The sequence below is a fragment of the Verruconis gallopava genome (genome assembly GCF_000836295.1).
Source record: "Verruconis gallopava strain CBS 43764 unplaced genomic scaffold supercont1.27, whole genome shotgun sequence".
Lineage (NCBI taxonomy): Eukaryota > Fungi > Ascomycota > Dothideomycetes > Venturiales > Sympoventuriaceae > Verruconis > Verruconis gallopava.
The window spans coordinates 81760-105965 of record NW_015622163.1 but is presented as its reverse complement, the minus strand read 5'-3'; the positions used below and the strand labels follow the sequence as shown (position 1 = coordinate 105965).

At 54.1% G+C, this 24206-nt stretch overlaps 12 protein-coding genes across 15 annotated transcripts; 5 read left to right on the top strand and 7 right to left on the bottom strand.

Annotated features, from left to right (window-relative positions):
• Positions 1 to 286: 286 nt before the first annotated feature.
• PV09_07142 (uncharacterized protein) lies at positions 287 to 3134 on the bottom strand. The gene is made up of 2 exons (XM_016360871.1): positions 2382 to 3134; positions 287 to 2199 (listed from the first exon to the last, which is right to left on the bottom strand). Exons 1-2 carry the CDS (start codon positions 2421 to 2423, stop codon positions 1177 to 1179), a joined length of 1065 nt encoding a protein of 354 aa, XP_016211243.1. The 5' UTR covers positions 2424 to 3134; the 3' UTR covers positions 287 to 1176.
• A 1653-nt stretch (positions 3135 to 4787) lies between these two features.
• On the top strand, positions 4788 to 6061 carry PV09_07141 (uncharacterized protein). Its single transcript, XM_016360870.1, has 2 exons — positions 4788 to 5609; positions 5763 to 6061. Exons 1-2 carry the CDS (start codon positions 5367 to 5369, stop codon positions 6027 to 6029), a joined length of 510 nt encoding a protein of 169 aa, XP_016211242.1. The 5' UTR covers positions 4788 to 5366; the 3' UTR covers positions 6030 to 6061.
• Positions 6062 to 6530: 469 nt separating this feature from the next.
• On the bottom strand, positions 6531 to 7643 carry PV09_07140 (pyridoxamine 5'-phosphate oxidase). The gene has a single exon (XM_016360869.1). The coding sequence runs from the start codon at positions 7412 to 7414 to the stop codon at positions 6608 to 6610; it is 807 nt and encodes a 268-aa protein (XP_016211241.1). The 5' UTR covers positions 7415 to 7643; the 3' UTR covers positions 6531 to 6607.
• Positions 7644 to 7774: 131 nt separating this feature from the next.
• On the top strand, positions 7775 to 9907 carry PV09_07139 (uncharacterized protein). Its single transcript, XM_016360868.1, has 3 exons — positions 7775 to 7942; positions 8066 to 8661; positions 8734 to 9907. The coding sequence occupies exons 2-3, from the start codon at positions 8608 to 8610 to the stop codon at positions 9733 to 9735; spliced, it is 1056 nt and encodes a 351-aa protein (XP_016211240.1). The 5' UTR covers positions 7775 to 7942; positions 8066 to 8607; the 3' UTR covers positions 9736 to 9907.
• On the bottom strand, positions 9385 to 11206 carry PV09_07138 (uncharacterized protein). The gene has a single exon (XM_016360867.1). It carries the CDS (start codon positions 10996 to 10998, stop codon positions 10072 to 10074), a length of 927 nt encoding a protein of 308 aa, XP_016211239.1. The 5' UTR covers positions 10999 to 11206; the 3' UTR covers positions 9385 to 10071.
• Positions 11207 to 11303: 97 nt separating this feature from the next.
• Positions 11304 to 12928, top strand: PV09_07137 (uncharacterized protein). Its single transcript, XM_016360866.1, has one exon. It carries the CDS (start codon positions 11336 to 11338, stop codon positions 12587 to 12589), a length of 1254 nt encoding a protein of 417 aa, XP_016211238.1. The 5' UTR covers positions 11304 to 11335; the 3' UTR covers positions 12590 to 12928.
• Positions 12929 to 12961: 33 nt separating this feature from the next.
• On the bottom strand, positions 12962 to 14998 carry PV09_07136. Of its 2 annotated transcripts, XM_016360865.1 has the most exons (3): positions 14384 to 14998; positions 13696 to 14284; positions 12962 to 13640 (listed from the first exon to the last, which is right to left on the bottom strand). In XM_016360865.1, exons 1-2 carry the CDS (start codon positions 14729 to 14731, stop codon positions 13802 to 13804), a joined length of 831 nt encoding a protein of 276 aa, XP_016211237.1. In that variant the 5' UTR covers positions 14732 to 14998; the 3' UTR covers positions 12962 to 13640; positions 13696 to 13801. The 2 variants fall into 2 exon arrangements, with proteins under 2 accessions (XP_016211237.1, XP_016211236.1); XM_016360864.1 differs by having other exon boundaries at positions 12962 to 14284.
• Positions 14999 to 15677: 679 nt separating this feature from the next.
• Positions 15678 to 17345, top strand: PV09_07135 (uncharacterized protein). The gene is made up of 3 exons (XM_016360863.1): positions 15678 to 16087; positions 16154 to 16458; positions 16535 to 17345. Exons 1-3 carry the CDS (start codon positions 15993 to 15995, stop codon positions 17023 to 17025), a joined length of 891 nt encoding a protein of 296 aa, XP_016211235.1. The 5' UTR covers positions 15678 to 15992; the 3' UTR covers positions 17026 to 17345.
• PV09_07134 (succinate dehydrogenase [ubiquinone] iron-sulfur subunit, mitochondrial) lies at positions 17215 to 18615 on the bottom strand. The gene is made up of 3 exons (XM_016360862.1): positions 18318 to 18615; positions 17800 to 18263; positions 17215 to 17725 (listed from the first exon to the last, which is right to left on the bottom strand). The coding sequence occupies exons 1-3, from the start codon at positions 18361 to 18363 to the stop codon at positions 17402 to 17404; spliced, it is 834 nt and encodes a 277-aa protein (XP_016211234.1). The 5' UTR covers positions 18364 to 18615; the 3' UTR covers positions 17215 to 17401.
• On the top strand, positions 18557 to 23014 carry PV09_07132. 3 transcript variants are annotated; one of them, XM_016360859.1, is made up of 5 exons: positions 18557 to 18963; positions 19163 to 21043; positions 21181 to 21336; positions 21390 to 22707; positions 22756 to 23014. In XM_016360859.1, exons 2-5 carry the CDS (start codon positions 20782 to 20784, stop codon positions 22925 to 22927), a joined length of 1908 nt encoding a protein of 635 aa, XP_016211231.1. In that variant the 5' UTR covers positions 18557 to 18963; positions 19163 to 20781; the 3' UTR covers positions 22928 to 23014. The 3 variants fall into 3 exon arrangements, with proteins under 3 accessions (XP_016211231.1, XP_016211232.1, XP_016211230.1); XM_016360860.1 differs by having other exon boundaries at positions 18557 to 20675; positions 20764 to 21047; XM_016360858.1 differs by having other exon boundaries at positions 18557 to 21043.
• On the bottom strand, positions 18868 to 20553 carry PV09_07133 (uncharacterized protein). Its single transcript, XM_016360861.1, has 3 exons — positions 19368 to 20553; positions 19143 to 19319; positions 18868 to 19089 (listed from the first exon to the last, which is right to left on the bottom strand). The coding sequence occupies exons 1-3, from the start codon at positions 20409 to 20411 to the stop codon at positions 19051 to 19053; spliced, it is 1260 nt and encodes a 419-aa protein (XP_016211233.1). The 5' UTR covers positions 20412 to 20553; the 3' UTR covers positions 18868 to 19050.
• Positions 22923 to 24108, bottom strand: PV09_07131 (uncharacterized protein). Its single transcript, XM_016360857.1, has 2 exons — positions 23890 to 24108; positions 22923 to 23839 (listed from the first exon to the last, which is right to left on the bottom strand). Exons 1-2 carry the CDS (start codon positions 23975 to 23977, stop codon positions 23010 to 23012), a joined length of 918 nt encoding a protein of 305 aa, XP_016211229.1. The 5' UTR covers positions 23978 to 24108; the 3' UTR covers positions 22923 to 23009.
• Positions 24109 to 24206: the final 98 nt, after the last annotated feature.

The window sequence follows — 24206 nt, the reverse complement described above, 5'->3', positions numbered from 1 at the left end:
CCTCGCCAGGATACGAACCAGGAAGGGGCGAGCGATCCTGGCGAGACGGAGGGCCAAGGGCAGGAAGAATCTCAGCCATTGACGCCCTGCGTGTCGACCCTCATGTGCGTGCGATCCATGGCTGAACAGGTGGTCAGTGGTTTCGTACGACAACCGGACGGGTCTGCTTCTGCTGCGACCCTCCCCAAAAACGATTCGACAGCATTCACGTTGGGCGGGCTCTCAGAAAGCGGAGGCAGGCGGTGGGTTTAAAGACGGATGGAACTGTTGAGAAAGAGATCGATGGAGAATGGAGAACAACTTGCCATTCAGCGCATCCACGTCGCCAACATCTTGGGCGACTGGTGTGAGATGTCTTCTTCCACGCCTTTTTGAGATTCGGGCGGCGAAATTAGGGCAGGACAAAAACACTGCCAATCTGTATAGATACTAGCAACTAGATCACAGCATCGACCAGATTTCCTTTTCCCTTAAGACGTCCACCGACCAGAAACCAAGCGAAATCACATCGAGTCCGAAAATCGTGAGAGTCTTTAGAAAGCCACCCCGTTCCCACCGGACTAACCTGTTTCCTCCCTCCATTTTTTGCACCTCCTCGCAGATGAGAAAACTCATCCAAGCAGGACGAACAGACGGAATAAGGGAGGGAGTGTCACGCAACAGAAGTTGTATGCATTAATGCCACCCACTCCTTTTTTGTGTTGGGACATAGGACTTTCGAGACGCCCAAAACGCCGTGAAGAAATACCGGGTACAGGGAGGAAAATGAGGTGAGCGGGGACTCGAGGAGGGAAGAGGGGGAGAGAGAGAGAGAGAGAGAAATGAGCGAAAAGAAGAAAGTGAAACAAGAAGAGAAACAGGAAAACAATTGTTCTAAGAATGCTCCAAAGCCCTCCCTCTCCTCACCCTGCTCTCAATTCCCTTCTTCTTTGATGTTGCCTCCCATGATGTCCGCGTAGAATAATCCCGTTCCGCCGGTTTCGTGTCCTAGACTGCGTATCGCGTGGTGAAAAAAATATGTGACGGCGTGCGCTGCCATCCTGGTCATGCAGTCGACTTCCCAAGGCATCTTGGTTTGAATAATGTGCAGTCCACCGCACAGCAGCAGTGGTATTTGATAACTTTTTTCCCCGTCAGATCCCGTGGAAGGGGCTAAATTAAACCATAAAAAAAGTATCACTTGTCGTCAGCATCGTACTCGGCCTGGTTGGCAATCTTGGCATCCTTGCGGATGGGAATCTTGATGCCCTGCGTGGCGAACGCTCTAGATAGTGGCGTGCTCTCGACGACGCCGGGGAATTTCTTGGCAGAGTAGACCTGGAAGGAGTCGCTGTAGCAGCTCGCTAGCACGGGGGCGTGCTCGTGGTTCAAGGTCGTGGAGCCGTTCGGGTCGTCGGACGATACGTCGATGAAACGCATGTGTAGGCGGAAGACACCTTCGGTACGCACGCTCAGGTCCTGCAGCACGAACCACAAGCCGACCTTGTTCTTGTCGTCGTTGAGCTTGGCGGCGTTGACGGCGAGCGAGCCGATCAGATTGCGAGTGTACATGCCCTGGCTGTGGTTGGGCACGATGGACACGGGCGTCTGTGCAGCCTGGATGTAGGCCGGAGGTACGCCCTGGCCGGCGCCAGGCTGCGTCGAGCTCATGTAAGGCTCGTAATGCGAATTGTACGCCATGGAGGTGGTCTGCTGGCCATAGTAGTTGGCCATCTGGCTCGGATTCAGAAGGCCGATGTACGGGCGCTCGGGCGGCGGTGGGTATGGGCACGGCGTCGCCGCGCTGATAGACACGGCGGGCGACGCGTTGGAGTGTCTGACAAGATTGACTTCGTTGGCTGCCCGCTCGTCCCAGAGGTCCACGCACAGCACGAAGAAGGTCGGGTCAATGTCGTTGGGGTCTATCTCCCGGTTCGTGTGGATATCCGTGACTATCAGCTTGATGCAGGGCGGAGGCGTGATAGGTCTCCGGTCCTTGTCGCCAAAGCCACACATGCGTGCCCGCTGGGGCTGCTGCACGACACGCAGCTCGTATCGTCTGCCTCCCTTGACGAGCTGCACACCTGACGACGTCGCAGCAGACGACGACGGCGGAGGCTGCTGAACAACAGGCTGATGCTGATGCTGGTGCTGGTGCTGGTGCATCGGGGGCTGAGACAGCGCTGGCGGTTGCGGTATGCCACCCTGAGGCAAGCTCGACTGCAGTACGGTCAGCTGAGAGGTCTCGAGCACATGACATCTTACGGGAGAGGGGAAACTCTTTGCACGAAGTGATCGTCACTGTTGCAGCCGAAGGCCCATCGGCCCTGGAGGAATCAGAGCAGAGCGGGCTTGAAGGCGAACACGGCGTCTGCGGCCGGCATGACATAGGGCTGACTTACAATCGAGTTGGAGTAACTGTACTGAGGCTGGTAGAACGGCATCGCTGCTGATGAGGTTGCCCGGTGGCCGAGCGTCCTTGGTCGATTGGCCGTGGGCTATACGATGGCGCCTTGTTGATGCCGGTGACTGGATGACGCCGCTCACGCTGCGGTCTTCCTGGCCGTCTTCGATTTCGTTCCACCCCCGGCAACGAAGAGGCGGGATGCGGACGGACGGTGGACGGTCGCGCCTGGTTGTGCGAATCGGAGCAGCAGATTTGGAGCAGAGACGATGAGGGGGAGGAAATTAAATCAAAAGAGCGACTGCCAACGACCGCACCAGAGCGTACGCGTTGTGGGCTGTCCTTTGTTGCGACCCACCGAGGTCTGCCTTTGTCCCGTCGCTATCTCGCCCAGATGCAGCTTAGCGTTCCCTCCGCAGCGGAACGGTCACTACCCTGGCTGCGCTGAGAGCAAAGGACGAGAAGAGATGAGAGCGAAGACAGGAAAGAAGACGAGCAAGCGCAGGGAGAAGAAGGCCAATTCTGCTGCAAAAGCTGGCTGATGGGGATGAAGATGGTGGCTGTGGTCGTGGTTGGTAGTGGTAGTGGTGGTGGTGGTGGTGGTGGTGGTGATGGAGGAGCTTGCGGCGGGAGAGGGTGCTCTGACTGAAAGTACCGCGAGAGAAGCAAAGGCCCCACGAATCTAATCTCGAGGCGAGGATGAGGGACGCCAGAACTCGAGCGTCGACGATCTCGGGCTGGAGGACGAAGGTCAGCACTCGAGCTGTGAGCGAGCGGGTGGTGGTGGTGCTGCGAATGATCTGCAGGACCCGGGCTCTAGTCGCATTACCGCTTAGCGCGGCCCATTTTGGCTTCAGCGCATCCACAGATTTTGGCTGGCTGCGCTGTTCTTGTCGCGTCTGCCCCGTCGCCGACCCCCGCCCGCGCCCCCCTCCGACCCTCTGGCCCGACCGCCCAGTCCCAGCGGCCCCCCCCAGCAAAGCTCAGTAGCCGCATCGCCAAACCCAGCGCCCGGCGCCGGGCCTCTTCGCGCTCGTCGCCCCAAGCAAAACGCAGCGCACCAGTGCCAGCTCGGCGGTCCGCTTGTGCATTAGCACAGCGCGCGCAACCGCAGTTGAGTTCGATGCCGCTGCAGACTCGCTCCCACGGTCGCCTCCAACACCATCACGTTGGGCCTTGCCTCTCGTCTCTCGTCTCCGCTGTCTCCGCTGCCTGATGCGTCCGGAACGCTAATCGTCTTGTCGGACACTCCGTCCCCGGCCCTGTGTCTCCGTTTACACTCTGCTCCCACCCCTCCACAACCAAGCTTTCTTTCCTGTAGCACCACCTACCGGCCCACGCCCCGCCGGAAGCATACCAAAAAGTCTCTTTTCGTTTTCGGCCGACAAACTCGTCCGTCCCTCCCGGCCTCATTGGTCTGTTTGTGCCCAGAACCTGCTCGCACGCTCGCGTAAAAGCCTCGCCATGCTGGTCTTCAATTGCAGCTCTGTTTCCACATCGAGATCGCCCTAGCGCTGGTGCTGGTCACTCCGGCCCGTCCCTTGTCGCAAGCAGCAGTGGCGGTGAGGACCACCACCCACAAAACCTCCAACGCCCCTGACTGGTATGCGCATGGCGTTTTGAGCCTATGCGTGTTTACTGCTACAGCTGCTGCTGCTGCTACTGCTGCTGCTTGGGATCCCCTACACTCGTCGATCTGCGCTCGCTCCGCGGCCCCAGCAAGATATTGCTGGCCAGCAGATGGCTCGGATCCAGGTCCGCTTCCTCGTCGACTGTAACCCTCATCCTCTCCCCACCTTACTGTGCCGCTAGTACATGCCAGAAGTCTATCCGACGTCTAGTTGAATAACGTATGTGTCGTCTGCTCTTGACACGAACAGCAAGTCTGATCTAAGCGTCCCGTCTGCTCAAAGTTTGGCCCCCCCCCCCCCCAAATTGTGTGACATGTGACGTGCGACGTGAGCAGTCCGTCGACAGCTGCGGTGAGAAGGTGTGGAAAAGCATAAAACAAAAGAGCTCTTCGCTCGCAGTCCACGTCGTGATCTGGAGCGCACAGCTGAGAATCAGGCTCTTTGTTGCTGTTGCCGACTCATGGCCTGGAGGTCGACCACCTATCTGTATGTCCTCCCCCACCCCCTCGTTCCTGCGAAGGTATGCAGCGACAATTCGGCTGCTGCGGGTATGCAGCCAGCGGCGTGGCCGGGAAATTTCTCCCATGCACAAGAAAAAAAAATCGCGCGAAATGTTGTCGGACCATTCCCGTGGTCCAAAAGGCAGCGTTTGCATCTTGCGTCGTCCGCCCGCATGTCAAACGGTTCGAAGCGTCAAGCTGCAAGGCCGCCCCCTCCCTTCCCTCTCCCCTACCAGGCCCTTACTCGGCCTGATATCAAAGCGCTCGTGTCAGGGGAGATTGCCTCGATGAAAGATCATACATCTCTTATACTCGGATCTTCGGGCTAACCTTGAGCCATGTACTGCCTGTAGCAGATCGTCCTCGTCGAGAGTCACCGTCCGCATCCTGCACCTTTCGCTGTGGCCCGCCCTTTTCCCCCCCCCTTTCCAATCTCTCTTCCCTTGCAGATAAGCCTGTTGCCGAACTCCGAGCTCTACTGTGTTACTCCTCCGCTAGACTGATCAGTCCGCATCCCCCCGCCCGTAGCCCGCTTCGACGAGCGAGTTCGTGAGGTCCCTTTCTGCTCCCGCTTTTGGAGGTCTCTCCGAGCCCCAGAGATTCTTCGCGACCATACCAAAGACCGGTTGCTGACCCTGTGTGCAATCTCGTCTTTCCCAGGACGAGGAAAGGGGAGTGGGACCCGCCGCGGGTTTGCAACATCATGAAAGATCTCGCGGTTTGGATCTGCAAAACGATGGCTCGCCATCGAACCTTTCCCCTTTCACGTTCCACGGAAGTCCGACGTTCGAGGATTCCTCGCCGCTTGGTTAGAGGCGCGGGATTCTCGGACCGGCAGGACAGTGCTGTGTAATGCTCGGGCACAGCGTATCAAGCGCTTTGCTCGGTCGCCAGCAGACGGCGTGTGACAATGCAGTTTTCGAACGGATGAGACATCACGTAAAAGAAAGCTTTCACGCAGCGGATCACGGACACGGGTACGATGAGAGCACGATGAATGACCTAGTGGTCGGCAGCAGTACAGCATGTGTATATACATATGCATACATGGACGCACGCGCTTCCCCTGTGGCTATCCACGTGTGTGATTTTGAAGTAAGTGACCAAAGCACGCTATGTCGGTTCCAACCTACGCGACGTCCGCGGTGCCTAAGCCTGCCGCCCTCCGTCCTTCTCGTGGCTCGGAAACTTTGCAACGGCGGACTCGTGACGGCGGACGTCCGCAACGAGGAAACTGACCGTGGGAAGGGCACAGAGACCCGCTCGTTCTCGCCCGTTCAACCCGTCGCTGTTTCATCCACCATCTCCTTCCACCAAGGTGCCGAGTCTGCAGGAGGAATGTACGTGGGACGGCGTACTATCCGACTGGCCGTAGCCGTCGACACAGCTCCGGCTCCGTCGCAGAAGACAAGGACGCCTTCAGACGACGGAAGGTTTGGACGGCCACGTGCGAGTCGAGCGTGTGTGCGTCGACGACGACGTCACGGACGGCTCCTGCAGAGCGCATGTGCCTGAGCGGCAGCCACAAAGACGGCGAGCCGCCCGCCGTCGCCACGATCGCGGAGAGAGCGGCTCCGTGCGCACGCCTTCTGCTCGCGATGCCGCCGCAAGCGCGGGGAGATCGTCCCTCTGCCACGGAATTTCCGGTCCTCGTGGCCCTTGTGCCCGACGATCGCGCTGACACGATCTGCAGAAGCTCCGCAAGATTCGGCGCGGACATCCTGACATGCTCAACTGAGCTCGCGTTCGACGGCCGAGGAAGAAGAACTCTGTTGGCGGCGAGGAAAGCGCAGCCAGAGGCAGCGGATGTCAGCTTGTATCTGTGCAGGTGGTTCTGGCCGCACATGGTAACGAGCTTACATTGCATCCGAGAGGACAACTACAAGGACATGTTGACGATTCTGCAGGGGCAGACGGGCGACTTTTGGGTGGTGGCTGTAGTGAAGGTGAAGAGTTCGCCCCGTGTGATTACACACGTGTGCGAGGTGATGAGAAAGAAGAGGAAGCAATACCGACGCAGTAGTTAGACATTGCGGAGCGGATGTTGGGGATAGAAGCGTCACGGGTAAACAGGACTGCTATGATTGTTCACTCTACGGGCTCAAGCGCTCCACGCGCCAACCATGTTCGCTGCTCTCGTCCTTCGTGAACCTGAACCGATCGTGGAGCCTGCTCTCCCGACCCTGCCAGAACTCCATCACGTCCGGCACGATCCTCATGCCACCCCAAAAGTCCGGAACGGGAATGCGGTCCTGGCTTTCGAAACGCTTCTCGATCGCCGCCACCTGCTCGTCGAGCTCGCGACGGTCCCTCAGCACCGTGCTCTGCCGGCTCGCCCACGCGCCTATCCTGCTGCCGCGGATGCGAGTGTCGTAGTAGATCTGGCTTTCCTCCCTCGTAAGCCGCTCGGTGCGGCCCTCGACGCGCACCTGACGCTCCAAGTCCTGCCACCAGAACGTCAGCGCCGCGTGCGGGTTCGTGGCGATGTCGGCCGCTTTGCGGCTCGTTCCCCAGTTCGAGAAGACGACGAATCCACGGTCGTCTAGCTCCTTCATGTACACCACGCGCGCAGACACCCGCCCGGACGGCAGCTCCGCCGTCGACATCGTTACCGTCTCCGGGTGGCTAACGCCCGCGGCTCGCGCCTGCTTGAACCACGCGTGGAATTGATCCAGGGGATTCGGCACAAGGTCTTTCAGCTCGAGCTCGCCCTTGGTGAATTGACCCGCCTGCATCGAGTCGTTCGTATCTCCCGGCGCGAATATGCGCACATTCGCCTGATGCAGCGCCATGCTCCGATAATTGCGTTGTGTGGCAAGTACAAGTGCACACCAACGGTGACTACGAGACCGCACGATAATCCTTGAAAGCTGTTGTCCTTTCCTCAAGACTTGGTGCATCCACGCTTTTTTCTTCTTCCTTTCCCTTTTTTTTTTTGTCTTCGATGACTCTACGACACGCTTAACCACGGAAAAGCGAGACGAGAGGAGACAAAGATTTTTGAAGCTCCCTTCTAGATACGAAAATATGAATATTTCCTCTAATTGATTTGTTGGGTGGCGAGCATGAACCGTCTTTCTCTATGTATTTGTTTGAGTCTCGGATCGGAAGATCAGGTGGAATGATATCTAAGACGTCAACGATGAGTAATGGGCTTATGCGGACACCCTAGAAAAAATTAAATATACCCCGGACACACTGCCTTCCGAAACTATCATGTACCTTTGACCTGTTGTCGTCTCTCAGGGATGATGTTATTGGTAGTACTATTGTATAAAACAAAGCCCATTTTCAGGGGCTTTGTGGCTGCCAGGATTGATCTTGCTGTCTTGTCAGATTCTGCAAATATAGATCCACAATCTCGACTCGACCACATCCTTTCGAACCTCGATGAAGTTTGACATCAAACCTTCCAATGACATTTTCCGGTGAGCTCAACTCCTGTCCAAGGTGATGTATCATCGTTGAAGTCAGCGTCTTGGAAAGAGTACAGAATCCTAATTATTAAAACACTTCGAAAAGCTAATCATATATGTTGTTTGGGATTCCAGCGTTCGGCACGACGACCTCGATTAAGAAATAGAAAAATGACTACGAAAGATCTAGTGGCTTTCTTTTCAGAATATGCACAGAGAGAGTGTGTGTGGTTCATGCGAAGTTGAAATGGGCCAATGCACGTTTCCAAAGCTCTTTAGCCAAGAAGACCTTTTGCTTCCACTTTAGTTGATCCTGTGTAAGCACATCTAATGAATGACCTGAGGACGAAACGTAAGATGGCCGAGCTCCTCGAGAAGTTCTTGCTAACTATAAGGCTCATATTTCGTCATTGACGCACACAACAGACAGTTAATCGTGATGGTTTGAGAGCAGACAAGCTGCGTTCTTCGTTGAGGTCACACCCCGGAAGATCAATTTCCCCCCTGTCGCAACCCCACATTTTGCTGATACCGGAAAAGCCAGAGCAAGACCGAACGTCATGGACCTCGGTCCTAGTAACCGTTGAACCTCCAATTTGATATCTTTAAATGCGCCTACCTATCAGCGCAATGTAGCCGTCCCAAGAAACGTGTGCGCTGTCGCGGCTGTATCTAAAATGGCGTTACTACCGGAGTCCATGAACGCAATTCACCTTAAAGAATTCGTCAAGGTATGTGGCCCAGATCGAAAATGTGCAACCTCTGAAGCGACAGGACACAATCTGACGGAAAGAATATCCTAGTCCCATAAAGAACTCAGAGTAACTAAGATACCGTTCCCCAAGACCAACGCCCACAGCCTCGTCATCCGCACAACCCACATTTCGCCGACACACGTAGACTTGCTCTACGCACGGGGGCTTCACCAGAACAACCGCCGCCATGCCAAACCTCCTTTCACGCTAGGCTCAGATTTCGCAGGCGTAGTTGTGTCCGCTCCACCCGGGTCGGGATTTGCAAAGGGTGACCAAGTGTACGGCGGCTCGTTTGGTGCATATGCCGAGTATGTCGTAATTGACCTAAAGAAGCGGACTGGAGTTGTGCGGAAAGTGCCGAAGGGGTGGACTGCTGCAGAAGCTTGCAGCGTAGGCGCGAGTGGGGCGACCTCTTTGGGATGCTTCTGGTGGGCGGGACCCGTGAGAGAAGGGAGTTGGGTGCTTGTTACCGGAGCGACCGGCGGACTCGGCACGATGGCGGTCCAGATTGCAAAGAAACTCGGAGCCAAGGTTGTTGCGCTTGTTGGTAAGGACAAGCGAAAGGAAACAATGATGAAGGATTTGGGGGTGGACCAATGCGTTAGGTATGATCTGCCCAATTGGGAGGACAAAGTCAAGGAGGCCACTGGAGGCGGCGTGGATCTGGTGTACGACGCAGTGGGCATGGTCGAATCGTCGCTCAAATGCTGTCGATATGCCGGAAGGGTCGTTATTGTCGGTTTTGCGGGAAGGGGCGGCGACATCGAGAAAGTGCGCATGAATCGGATACTGCTGAAGAGCGCCGCAGTTTTTGGCTATAGGTTCGGCGAGCATGGTCGGCAGCGTCCCGAAGATGTCATCAAGATCTGGCGAGACTTCGACGACATGGTTGAACAAGGAGCTATAAAGGCTGTCGTTTACGACCAGAAATACTTGGGTCTCGACAGTTTACCCCGAGCGTTGAACGATCTGGCCGAGCATAAGGTGTGGGGTCGCGCTGTAGTTCAGGTTTCGGACGAGTACAGCGAAAGAGAGAAGCCGCGGCTATAGTATCATGAAGTCGAGATTGATCTCGTTCAGAAATCTGTGATGATCGATGCGTGTTATTTCGCTTCGCGGCAGCAACGTTCAACATTGCTTCGTGACTACAACTATAATATTTGTACCCACGCGTGAGCTCTTTCCATTATGGAAGACTGAAGCAGCAGCATGTCTTTTTTTTTCCTCACTCTGCTTGCTATAAGAGCCAGCTCGGGAAATAAGCCTATGCTCAATTCAACTCTAGCAAGGACGGCTCATGCATGGCTATCGTTTTATCGTCGTATAGACAAAATATAGGCGGTTTAGCCTGTTTCAACATCTTTGAGTACTATGTCCGCGGCGCACTCAATCGCTGTCTGAGTCATAGCCGGCAAGCAGTGCCGGCGGTTTCGTAGCAGTTGTCGGAGCAGTGTTATGTTTTTCAGCGTCCGGTGGTGCAGACGCGTTCGTCGCAGCTTTTTCAATGCTCTTTTTGACACCCAATGCAGCCGCGTAATCCTTCTTCGGTTTTGCTGTTTTCTTGAAAGTAAATCCAGAAGAACCAGTATTTCCATTGCCCCAATTTACGCCGTTCCCGTTGAACTCTGATTCTTCACCATCCTCAGGCACGTAGCGTTTTATCCTTTCACCTGTGGCGCTTAGGAATGCAGCTTTTGCAGCTTCTTCATCCTCCCTCTCCAACCGCTCTCTCTCTGCGTCAATAATGTCCGAAATGACAATATCAGCTCCTTCCTTTGCTTTTGCTTCCCTCCTTGCATTTCTCGTTCTTATGTCGTCCAAGGCATCAGCGATTGCCATCTCATTCTTGGCTTCCTTGGTCCTCTCCTCCAACGCCTGCATCGTATCTGCCTCCTTCTCCCCTGCAGCCGCTGCTTCCATGGCCTCCAGTTGATCCAGATGTGCTTCATCGCTAATTTCCTCCTTGGGCTCCCGCCAGACCTCGAAATTTCGTTTAGCTCCACGCTCGCACGTGTAGTCCATGTTGCGCGGATCTGTTTTGAACACGATCTCGCCCGAGCATCGCGTACATTTGATATAAAAACGATAAATTGGCAAATCTAAGTACCGCTCCTCCGCTGTTTCCTTGCGCGCGTTGAACTTGCGACCTTTGTATATGAATTCGCCGCATGAGGTACAGCGCATAGAAAAGGGCGCCATCAACCGAATAGTTATCTGCTTCGGACCGCTTCGCTTGGGACCCCGTTCTCTCGTGAGCTTCGAAGGATCGAAGTCCGGGGGGTAGTATTTCTGCAGGACTTTTCTCTCAGACATGGTGAAGATATATCGTTGTCAAAGTGGGATGAGACGCTGAAACGGATTACAAGTGTCGCAGAGCGCATAGAAGCATCTGGTGCACGGAAACGGATGGCGTTTGGGTTCAGCGTTTCTTTGCAGAGAGACGAAGAAAAGGGAAGGTCGGAGAGGGATTCGCTGAACGGAATGATATAACACTCGAATGTGGTGTTTGAAGACGTAGGTCTCGGAGATGCAAGAGTGGCGCATTTCGGCGGGAACTTTTTAAATCGGCAGAGGCCGCCTCTAGGCACCGAGCGGTCCAATATCACGGTCCTTTTTCTCTTCACGCCACCTTCCCCAGGAACTTGCCACAATGTCTAGCGATGACCTTCTCGAGCATGCAAAAAGCGACCAGGATTTTTACGCCCTCCTGGGCGAGGGAATTCACCCTGCCAGTGCCGACGCGGACATTCGACGCGCATATCGTCGAACTGCGCTCAAACACCACCCGGACAAGCACAAGGACGACCCCGATGCCGTGAACAGGTTCCATCTTCTTCAGATAGCGTTCGATGTGCTATCTGATCCCGCGGCGAAAGCCGCATATGACAATGCGAGGCTAGCGCGCGAGCACAAGAGGCGACAGCGAGAAGTCTTTGAGGGAAAGCGCCGCACCATGATGGAGGACCTGGAGAGAAGGGAAAGCGGTGCGTTGAAGAGAAAGAGGGAAGAGATGGATGCTGAGGAGAAACTGGAGCGGGAGCTTAAAAGACTGCAGGAGGACGGAAGGAGGCGTCGCATGGAGAGAGAAGAGGCACTGCGCAAGGAGATGCAGAAGAACGCCGACATAGAGGAATCTCTCCCTGAAGCTGCAGCAGGTTCAGAGAGGACTGCTTCCACCGGGGGCTCCAATGTACCTGAGCTCCAGCGCACGGTGAAGGTGCGCTGGCGACGCGAAGGCGCAGGCGAGACTCTGGACAAAGCGCAGGTAACGGAACTCTTCTCTCAGTTTGGGGCAGTCGAGAGCGCGCTCATAATGAAAGATCGAAAGGTGCGTGTGGGCGACTCGAAGAAAAAGCAGCTCATGGGAAATGCCATGGTCATGTTCTCTTCCATAGTAGGGGCACACGCTGCCGTCGCGGATGCAAAGAAGAACTTGGGCCATGATTGGGCTGTTATTGAGAGTGTCGAGTGGGCGGAGGGAAGGGAACCTGACATTGGCTTGCCCGAAAGTCGTCCAAAGTCTTCGCAGTCTCCTACGGGTGAGCAAGAGAACGTCACGCGGCCAGCGACAGAGACGCCGCAAAGACCGCGGCATGAGGCACGAAGGGCTTTCCCCGGCCTCGACTCTGCGCCCACTACTCCATCCACGGGAATGAAGCCTTCCACCAGCGGTGACGGCGACGGAGGTCTTCGTAAGGTGCCCTCTTTTGCCTCCTTCAAATCTAGCAGCTTCAACACGCCTCTAAATAGCCCGTTTTCCAAAAGCGTCAACAGCCCTAGTCTAGAGGAGATCACCATGATCAGGCTCAAGAACGCAGAGAAGAAACGGCTGGAAGAGAAGATCAGGAGGGAAGAGGCTGAGGCTGCTGCACGCGAAGCATCTGAAGCTGAATCGGCAACGTGATGAAGAGCACACTCTGATTATGACAAATTCATTGATACCCCGTTATGTAGCTCTATGTAAATGAGAGCTGGTATGCTGTGCTACGCAAGTTCGGTGCGTGCTTGCTGGCTCGTTTATTGAGAATTTCGGGCAGGTCTTAGCACTGAGAGTCACAGTTGTGGTCAGCACAGATTTTTGGGTTGTCCAATCCTTTTATTCTTCACGCTTGCGCAATCCACGAACTACTTCTTCGGCCAGTGATCCACCCTTTACATTCACGTCGAGCCTTCGCAAATCGCCGTTTGCGCAAGTCTAAAAATGATCTTCCCTCGACCTGAAAACAAGTCGGATTCTACACCATTTGACGCTCGCAAGCGCTGCAAAACGCAATAGCTGTAAACACGAGCAGGCTCCACGGGCACCTCCCGGGTAAATTGCTGGCTTCACATCGCGCCTCGCGGTGATCCGTAGGGTATGTGCTCGAACTGCGAAATCGAAACTGGTCCGCTTGCATAGACGCAACTTTAAAAATGTAATTTCCCACATGAGAAACCTCCAAAGTACGGCCACTTCATGCATCAATTGTGGACTGAACATGTTCGTTAGGTACCTGGGCCATTCTCTCTAGGTTGAAAGCTTCGCAATAGGAAAAAAGAAACGTCGATGATCAAAGAGAACAAATGGGAGGCGGGAGGTGGAAAGGGATCGTGAGTTCTACTTTGGATCATCCTTCCGTCAGTAGGTAAGAAAGAATACGGCATTTTCTCAGCTGAGCTCGAGTCCCAGCTGGACGAGATAGTAACAGATTAAAACAATCCTGTCAACACCATGCAGCCATTTCTGTTTGACCTTCTTTCTTGACTACTTGCTGCAACAGATGTACAAGGGCAGCGTGCAGAGATTGGCGTGTTTGATTGTGTTCACAATCAAAAGAAAATTAGCGTGTGAACCGTCGACAAGGAGAACTGTATGAAGCATCTGGACTCCAGCCAGACTTGACCCGCGGCAATGGAAAGCAAAGGATATCATTACATGTGGCCCCTAGTAATTCTATGTAGTCATAACATTCATTCTGCAAAAGAATCAGCACTACTTTGCAACTCAATAGAAGGAGTTTCCAATCGTACCCTTTGTGTGTAGTGCACATTTCTCAGCCAAAGAGCAAGATTTTGTTTCCAGCCTTATTACAATTTGCATACAGCAATTAGTGCGGATAAAATGGCACTGCTCCCCTTATTTCTCAGGAGTCTTTGGCTCGCTGCCCTCGGCAACCACTGTCTGCGCGTCGCTCATGTAGCTTCTCATGGTGCCACTTCCCCCGCCCTCAAAGCCTCTGAACTGCACTGAGCGCTTGGCATTCTGCCTTCTCTTGTACGCTCTGTATATAACGCCATACGCAACGAAGGCATACAGAACGCACACAGCGAGAGTCACTGTGCGTGCAGCTGTACCCTCCTGGCACAGGTTCTGCAGCCTGTTCTGCTCCGAGTTCTGGAGAACGTAGTCCTCGTACTGGCAGTTCCACGCGTCCGGCGTAAAGAAGTCACGGTCGTAGCGGTCGTTGGATGTCAGAGGAAGATATTCCTGCGGGGTGAAAGTGCCAGAGGCGGCCCATTCGTGGAAGGCGTAAATGGTAGCCGCAAGAGAGCGGCACAGGGCAAAGACGGCAATGAATATGCTCAGCGGAGTCTGTGGCTTGAGGTTGCGATCGTACGTCTGCGAAACAAGTTAGGAAGCGGCTTCCGCGAGAACGGGAACAGATGCGGTCTAAGGAGAAAGGCAGAGGTTGGCCAGAGATGGGAATGATGGACTTGCCTCTCCGTGTTCGACCTGCAGGCTTGCGTTCTTGAGACGTCGCCAGCACTGCATGGCGCCAAGCAGCACGGCATCGATGAACCCGCCAATGCCGGCGGCAAGCATAAGCCAGTAGCTGCCCGTACGCACATCGACAGGCAGATGTGCGACACGCGCGGTGTCGAAGGTCTCGGTGTTATTGACGGTAATGTTGAAGCCAATGGTGGAGACGCCCGTCTTCGCGTCGGCCGTCCTGAGCCAGGCCAGATTGTCGGCGACCAGGCCAATGACAACAATGGACAGGATCCCGGCAAGCACATTGGCAGCAATTAGGAAGGGCTGGGACTCGAGGACCTTGCGGATGGACATGGCTGGAATTCGAATCGGATGCGACGAAGGCCAGCGGCGATGTAGGGAAAGGCCAGGAGGGAAAGAGGGGAGCGAAGAATTGGAAGGCAGCAACAATGGAAAAAGAACGTCTAGAAAGGCGAGGGAGAAGCCAGCATGTAGCAGGGTGCGGTACGCGCAGTCATTCGCACGTCCGAACGCTAGCAGATACTTCCAAGTATGTCGATAATAGCTGGACAGGTTCGTCAGCGCGGAATGCTGCTTAACTTAAGTAGGTTTACGTCTTGGGAGTTCCAGGCTGGAGCGAGCCAACCCACACTTGCGACGTTTTCATCGGGCGGGCCGTCTTGGAGACGCCGATTGCCATGGCGGAGGCGACCCGTCATTGGCTGACGGGTGACGTGCGTCTCCACCGGCGCCATGCTGCTGAGAGGAACGAACCGGCAATCCACTACATGATGCGGCTTGGCGAAGCGGAGGCCAAGATGCTAACTTGCTGCCGCGCGAGTTCTTTTTCCCTCGTCCTAGGCTGTGCGACTCGTTGCGCTGAGTGCAATCGCTGTCCTGTCCCACTGTGATTGTGTGCGTGTGCGTGTGTGTGTGGGAGAGATCAATTCTGCCTAGCGCCTTACACGCCCTAGTAGTTTGCGGCATTTGACGACGTGCAAGGCTGTGAAGTCTCGGATCTGGCCTCTTTCGCTCTCGGGTTTTTGCTCTTGGTCCAGCTGAGCGAAAAATAATCCCGTGGATGGACAAGACCCAGACCAGCCGTGGCACTTGGCCTCCTGAGCACGGCCAACAACGTAGACCAAAAGTGAAAGCAACCTGAGGACAGGGCATTGCCCCACATGTCTGAAAGGGTGATTTGCAGTCGTGTGAGGAGAACAGTGGTGATTGAGCCCACGTCACTTGTGCAAGAGGCTCATAAGCTCGCTCGTTCGACGGTGGTCTAGCAGCCTCGCAGTAAGGAAACGCCTCGCCCCCGTCGCCAGGACGATCTGGGGCGCAAGCGGGCGAAATTTACTCTTTCTACCGCCAGTCTTTCTGTGCCTTTCGATCGGAGGCCTGCAGGAAATATCTGGAGAACTTCCAAACAAACCCAAATGATCGATCCAATTGAGAACAGCACCAGACCGGACTCGTGATGCTGCCTTGAGAGACACGCCAACCGCCAACCTTCGATATCAGCGCACGGACCATATCTCTCAGGAAGCTTGCAAGCTCATTTCCATGCCAGCAAACGTTCTCGATTTTGATTCGCATCCAACATCTCGTCGCCAACATGGTCCTGCGAAGAATATGGGCGCTCGCCCTCACCGTCCACATCGCGGCTGCGTTCAGGGACACCTCGCCATTCTTCCTCTTCTCCACAACTAGGTAATCTCCCTCTATCTTTCGGTCCTACCAGCGAGTCTAGAGCCTAACGAGCAGCGCAAAATCCAGGATCTCAGACGTCCCAATTGCACATTCGCAGCTCGTCTCGTCGTCTGCACTGACAGACCAAGTTTCGCATGCCCTTTCGTCGTGCCCAAGCGACACGTACATCATCATCGCCCAGCCGGGTGTGTCTGCCTCAGACTTCTCCGCCGGCTCGTCGAGCCCGAATCTTCGCCAGTATCTGAACAAGACGGCCGGCATCGTCGAGACGTGGGTCGTCCCCGAGGTGGCCGGCCTTTTGGACGCGAGAAGTCTCGAAAGACAGGTACAGGAGCGGTGCAAGGCAGACGTGCTTCGGATTGATGCCACCAGTACGAGCACACCCTTCCCGGCGTGATTGCCTCTTCGCTCTATCTCAAATCCAATGCTGACTGTAGAGGTAAACAGCTGGCGCCATTCCAAATGATGGTGTCTACCCCCGCGTAGTCTACGTGCGCTTCCCATCCCTGCCCACCGCTCGCCACGACCGCATGTCCAAGCTCGCAGAGCACGACTCCTTCCTTCACGCCGTCATTTCAGAGGTCGGCGGTGATAAGTACTCCGTCATTTACACTACTACGCCGCCTTCGGCCGACTTCACCCCATCCGAGCAGCAGGTCGCCCCAGACGACTACGAGATGGACGATCCATTCCAATCCGTGCTCCACACGGATCTGAAGCGCGAACTAGGCTCTACTCACGCTCAGCGCAGCGACAAGGACAACCTAGCGTTGTTTGACAAGTACCAGTACCTGAGCCCTGGTGTGTTTATGGGTCTCTTCGTCTTCATTCTCTTGTTTATGATATTGTACGTCGGCATATCTGCCGTGGCCAGCTTGCAAGTCAGCTATTTTGCTTTCAGCAAGGAGATGGGCCCTTCGCAGCAAAAGAAGTCATGATAGATGGTGCACGTCGCGCGGGCATTTCGGGCACGACGGAGTTTATTCTGGTCGCGTGTATCATAGGCACTATCGGTGCGCACTTGTTTAATGAAAACGCTGGTAGAGCAAGACCGTTTTTGCGTGGTTATGGTCTGTAGCAGGTTCGTAGTGCGAGTCATCACCGCACTGTTCAGGACACGGAAGCAATGTGTATGCAAAAATTGACCTATTTTGTACTTGGCAGATGCATTGATACATACAAAAAAAAGAGACGCGTAAGGTTCACGCAGCAGTAGCCGCCGCCGCCTCATCAGATAATTTCATCATACACACGCACACTTCTCTCGCCCAACTAAGCCATTTATCAGCAGATGTGCAGTCTTTCCTCTCTTATCTACGCAAAAGACATGCTCTTCTTGATCTCGGCGATGGCCAGGGCTGGGTTCAGGCCCTTGGGGCACACCCTTGAACAGTTCAGGATGGTGTGGCAGCGGTACAGGCTCATGCTGTTGTCCAAAGCAGCCTTGCGCTGCTCCTTGCGCTCGTCTCGACTGTCCGCCAGCCAGCGGTACGACTGAAGAAGGATGGCCGGGCCAAGATACTCCTCGCTGTTCCACCAGTACGATGGGCAGGAGGTCGAGCAGCAAGCGCAGAGGATGCACTCGTACAGGCCGTCAAGCTTCTTGCGTTCGGCAATGGACTGACGGTTCTCGCGGCCCTAGATCGAAGACGGTCAGCTTTCATCGACTTTTTTCATCGGCAATTTCGGGATGGGGCAGCTCGTTATCCTACATCAGGCGGTGGTGTGTCCCTCTGCAGGTACGGTTTGATCGAGCGGTACTGCTTGTAGAACTGCGTCATGTCCGGCACGAGGTCCTTGACAACGTAGGTGTGCGGCAGTGGGTAGATCCGGCTCTCCTTGGTCGTGTCGGTTGGGATCCTGCACAGGCATGCCAGCGTGTTCACGCCATCGATGTTCATGGCACACGATCCGCAGATGCCCTCTCTACACGATCGCCTGAACGTGAGCGTCGGATCGAGCTCGTTCTTGATGCGAATCAGTGCATCCAGCATCATCGGCCCAGTCTTGTTCAGGTCCAGCGTGTACGTCTGCATACGCGGCTTCTCATTCGGCGTGTCCGGGTTCCAGCGGTAAACCTTGAACGTCTTCATCTTCGCATCTTTGCTGGGAGCTGGCTCTTGTGTCGTCGACGCCTCGGTGGCGTACGCACGACGAGCGGCGAGCAGCTGCGGAGCTGGTGGACTGGCGTCAATGGCTGGCTCAAACAGTGCCAGAAACCTCTACATACCTCTTATCTGCCTTGCCAGGCGGGAAGATGTGCGTAGCGCCGCCATTGTGTGGGTGTTTGCGGTGTCAAGATGCTACCGAGCTGTGTGTGATGTCTCTTTGCTAGACGGCTGTCGGCTATTTGCTAAACCAAATAGGGTGCGTCCTATTGGCTGTTGGGTTTTGCCGACGAAAGGGAACATGACTTGCCGTCCGGACATGATGTCGTCGACTGCTCGTTTCTACTTTCGCCGCCATCATCATGAGAACATCATAGAGGGATTCCATCCGCTGCGGATATCGAATTGTAGGCTCGAGATCCTATCCGGACTGCGCTTACGGGATGTTCCCATACCACCAGTGCACATGGTTGTCTGACCGCGAATGGCGTGACTTGGGCACTACGACTGGCATGACCCGCTGAGACTTTTCTTCTGCAATTAAAACCTACCAAATCATCCTAGCAGCTCCTAGACTCCTGGCACTTGATTTTCTTGAAATCGAATGTTACGGTCCCTAGCGCTATCTATTGCGCCAAGGCATTTTAAAGGTTCTAAACGCTCAATGGCAATGCACGTCACGTTTGGAGTGTAAAAAAAGACATGCCTGACTACTGCACAACAGATTTCGCCAGTTCGCTGGTTTTGTACAATTTGGCCAAACCTCAAGTGAGCTACATGTTTTTTTTTTTTCACTAGAACACACCTTGCCCTTCCCACCAAATACCGAAGTCCCAGCTGTGCGAATCCGTACACTTATTGTTCCGACACAATCAACCCGGCCATACCCATGCCCTATCCAAGTGTCAGAAGAAGCCAGTGCGCAGATGCCACAATGGTAAACTTACAGTGCCAACACACATGGTAGTCACGGCAATCTTCTTGCCCGTCCGCTTCAGCTCCGACAGTGCGGTCACAATCTGTCGTGCACCGGTGCATCCCAAGGGATGACCCAATGCGATCGCACCTCCTCTGGGGTTGACCCTCGCCCTATCAACGCCGAGTGTTTTTGTGCAATGAACCAGCTGGAAAGACATTAGCGCGCTAGTCTACGCGTCTTTGGTCGGACGTACCACTGAACCAAAAGCCTCGTTGATCTCCCAGATGTCTACATCCTCCTTCGAGATTCCAACCTGCTTAAGTAGCTTTGGCACAGCTATAGTTGGACCAGCTCCCATGATCCGTGGCTCCAAGCCTGCGACGGTGCTGTGAACATACTTGCCCAAGATCGGCTGGCCCAGCCGTTGAGCTGTGCTTCTCTTCATCATGAGAATGCACGCAGCGCCGTCTGTGATTTGCGACGCATTGCCTCCCGTAGTTGTGGATGGAGGCCATTGTGGGAAGGCCTTTCTGATGCCCGCGAGCTTTTCCTTGGTGGTGCCGTAGCGCACACCATCGTCGCGATCGGCGACGACAGTCTTGACCTCACCCGTCTTTGGGTTTTTGAGCTGCGTCGTGATGGGGAAGATCTCGTCGTTGAACCAGCCCGCCTTCTGCGCTCGCTCAGCCTTAGCAAACGACTCGGCTGCCCACTCATCTTGCTCCTCCCTTGTGATGTCAAAGTCACGGGCAAGGTTTTCAGATGTCCAACCCATGGGCATGCTGATATCTTTAGCGACTGGATGAGTCGAGATCTTGGAGCCGAAATTCGGGGCACCGTCGTCAGGATTCTGGCTCATACTCTCAACACCGACCGCCAGACCGACTTCGATGCCTCCAGAAGCAATTTGATTGGCTACGCTTTGCGTTGCGAGAAGACCTGATGAGCACCATCGGCTTGCGATCGAAGTAGCGGTTGTAGCAGGGAAACCAGCGCTCAGGGCTGCGCCACGGCTGATATAGTTTACACGCGGCTCCAACACATTGCCGAAGACAATCTCTTCGACAAGTGCAGGATCTATTTTCGCACGTTCAATAACGCCGCTAAGCATGGCAACAAGAAGGTCCTCGAGCGAGGTGCTGCTGAGTGCACCCCCCCGAGCCTTGGTCAAGGCTGAGCGAATAGCAAGGGTGATGACTATGTCATCGGGATTCTTTTGAAGGATTTCATCTTTCCTTGATTTTGTGGGTGAAATGTGAGAGACGACCTGCTGCAGCCTTTGCATAGTTTGCGACATGTTTGATCGAGTGTGAAGATATGAAAGGTTTACGTGCTGGAAGGATCCTCAGACGTGCTTTTGATACTGCAATATACCGCCTCGGGCAAGAGATGCTACTACCGCGGCATAGAAGCAATTGGCTAGACCGCTGCTGTCTACTGGCAATGAAGCGTTGGTGGCCACCAGTAGTGGAGTTGGACACGGGAGATGAAATCGGCATCTCCACACCCCGCCTTTCCTCATTGGGTAGTCAACATCAACGGCCACCAGGCTTAGACCAAGGTAAGATTCGGAATTCCTAAACATGTATTCTATTTGTCGTCCTTCGGGGCGTAAAATATTGAGACGACTAACTTGTTCATGTTTTAAGTTTGATTCATTGTAGGGCATGGAAAAGATCAGTGCTAAGACCTTCATTACTGCGGGAGCCGCCTTCGCTGCAACGGCGGCCTACCTTGACGCTCACTTTGGGTTTTCGCGAGATATTGGTCAAATACTGGCTGACAGGCGCTTTGGAAAACGAATTGAGCAGCGGATAAAAGCTGTCGGGAGTGTTGCTGGCATCTATGGACACCTTCAGACCGCAGATCCTGCAGCAGAGGGCCTTTGGTTCGAGGGCCGTACATGGACCTATAGAGAAATCTTAAAAGGTGTGTGAGTCTGCCCTAATAGATGTGTTCAGTACGTCCATTCACTGCAAGGACTATACTATCGATACTTCAAAAAGATGGCTCGAAATTCACAAAAAAATACGACATTTATTTTCGTAGACTAACATTTGGTGCAGAAGCGGATGCTTTCGCACAAGTACTACATGACATCGGCGTCCGGAAGAACAGCTTTGTAGCAGTCTTTATGAGCAACTCTCCCGAAATGGTCTTCGCCCTCGCAGCCATAAGTAAGCTTGGTAGCGCTCCAGCAATGATAAATACAGCCTTAAGAAGTAAATTAGCCCATTCACACGAGCATGACTATGTCACTGACCATTGCATATAGACGAGACACTGCTACACTGCCTTGGTGTAGCAAACGCGTCAGTTCTTGTGGCGACACCCGACCTCATAGAACACGTCGTTCCCGTCCTCAAGGAGGACAGAATGGCCACAAGTTGTCTCAGTCTGAATGTTGGATCCTTCTCCGACGATCTTTCCGATGATCGTTTTATTTCCGTTACGCAGAAACAGCTTTCGGCCACAGCAGTCCGCGTACAAACAGTTCCCAGGGCGCTGAAAGACATCGGTGCACTCATCTACACGTCCGGAACAAGTGGAAAGCCCAAGGCCGTATCTATCAAAAACTGGCTGCTAATCCTCACTTCCACGACCACTGATCTTGATGCTCGATTTCCAGAGCGATATAAGCCATTACGCACCTACAGCTGCCTGCCCTTGTTTCATGGAACTTGTTTCTTCACGGGCCTGCTATACTCCGCTGGTAATTCAGGATCGTTCTGTTTGGCAAGAAAATTCTCTGCAAGCGGTTTTAGTCGTTCACTCGTTGAGAGCGGTGCGACGAGAACTCTATATGTTGGAGAACTCTGTCGCTATCTGTTGAAGGCTGCTCCTTCGCCACACGATCGGGCCCACCGCTGTCGCGTCGCAGTTGGTAATGGGCTCTCGAACGACGTTTGGCTGAAATTCATGGAACGCTTCGGCATCGAAGAGATCCGAGAGTTTTATAGATCGACGGAGGGACTTGCGAAATTCGACAATTGCAGTAGAGGCAGACAGGGTGCAGGCAAGGTCGGCTTCCAGGGTCCAATCTACCGCAACTTCAATCGGGACACTGTTCTCGTCCGTTATGATCCGGATACAGAGATGCCGTGGCGAGACCCGAAGACCGGCTTTTGTGTTCGCGCCAAGATCGGGGAGCCTGGCGAAGCTATCGGTCTTGTTAGAAATATGGATTTTTACCACGAATATCTCAACAACCCAAAGGCAAACGAAGAGAAACTACTCGCAAACGTTTTCAAGAAAGGTGACTTGTATCAAAGAATGGGTGATCTTCTCGTCAATGAAAGCTCTGGATGGGTTTCGTTCAGAGACCGGACGGGTGACACCTACAGGTGGAACGGAGAAAACGTAAGCGCTGGCGAAGTCAGAGAACATATATCGAGGATACCAGGGGTAATAGACGTCACTGTTTATGCGGTCAAATTGAGTGGGTACGATGGTCAAGCAGGCGCTGCCGCGATCACACTTGCAACTGGATATAGGGGACAAGAAGACAAATTTGCTGAGCAACTGTACCCGCGACTAAAGAAATCAGGCTTGACTTCTTACCAGCTTCCGCGGCTGGTTCGATTCATCGAGCAGTAAGTCCCATCATCGCCGTTCAATGCTCGATATTAATCTGCGTTCAGAATCGAGGTAAACGCGACGTTTAAGCACGCGAAGACGGTGATGATGACAAGGTCATGGGACCCACGGAAACAGACGGCTGGCGAACATGTGTACTGGCTTGACGGCAATGCATACAAGAGGCTCGATTCACAGGCGTGGGCCGACATTTGTGCCGCTAAAGCACGACTATAAATCTGTGTATTGTAACATATTTGTTCTAACGATATCCAGAGTCGTCTCTCGTTATACGTTAAAATGGTAAAAAAAATTCTTATTAATAGTTCTTCATACCCAGCCGAGGTTGACCTCTTCTTTGCCTCCAAGCGTTGCTGCACTCCACAATCTGCCTATCTAGCGCCCACCACCAGTTCTTGAAGAACGCCTCGCCTATCTCCCAGTCGTCCTTTTCCCTCCCCTCGCCGTTGACACGAAACCCATCCTTCTCGTCTTCGATGTCGTACGTGACCTGCATCAACGCTAGCGGATCACGCGCATTTTCCGGACGCTGATGCTCTGGCAGCGCGAAGACGCAGATGAGTTTCGTTCGAAGCTGCGGCCAAGGAAGAATGTCGAACAACGGATGGTGCGGAATGCTCAGTTGAGCGGGCGTGGGCTGCATGTTCTCTGGGAGGCCAGGCAGCGTTGGCGTTGGAATCGTCCAACGACTTGTCGGGTCCCAGAGCAAATGTTCACAGCCCAGAGCCTGGGCGATCAGCGCGCCTGCCTTGAGAGTCTTCATCACGGGGATGTCCATGACCATGTCCATGGAAAGCGAAGGTGCAGGCTGATATACCTCATAGTTACTATGCGATATCTCTGGGACTAGATCGTTTGAGAAGTCAAAGCAGTTGCTAAGATCGGTCGGACCCAGCAAAGCAGTTAGATTAAAATCCACTTCGCTGGTCGTCATCGTGGCAGGAGCTTCTGAACGGAGAATATTCTCCTGCACGCTCGTCAACGGCACTCCTGAGGAGTACGTGTTTTCACGCGTCTCGCCGGAGCTGATTTCTGACACGCTTTCAGGAGACGACGATTCGCAAGACGCCGAGGACGCCGATTTCGCCTGCTTCTCCAACATCGCATATTTTTCTTTCTTTCTCTGGCCTGTATCGTCATTAGACACTGTTCTTCGTCAAAACCCCTGGTTCTCTCACGATATCTCCTCTGTGCCAGCACGTTCAGCACGCGCTTCCTGTCTGGATCGCCTGGGGATGGCGTTGAAAGTGGGGCTGCGCGGGGCATCCTTGATCTTTGTCTGTAGGGATGGATGGATGTCGGTTATGTTGTAAAATTGCGAGAATAACTGATACAAGCATCTCCTCCTGCATGCGAAGCCATAATGTAGCCTGCACGCCGATGCGGAGCATTCGCTTTGAAGCATAACGTTATGCTCTGCAGGGCCGAATACGAGAGCAACAGCCATTGTTCTGCTGCTGGCCAATCACAACACGTCTGGCCGACGATGGGCGCC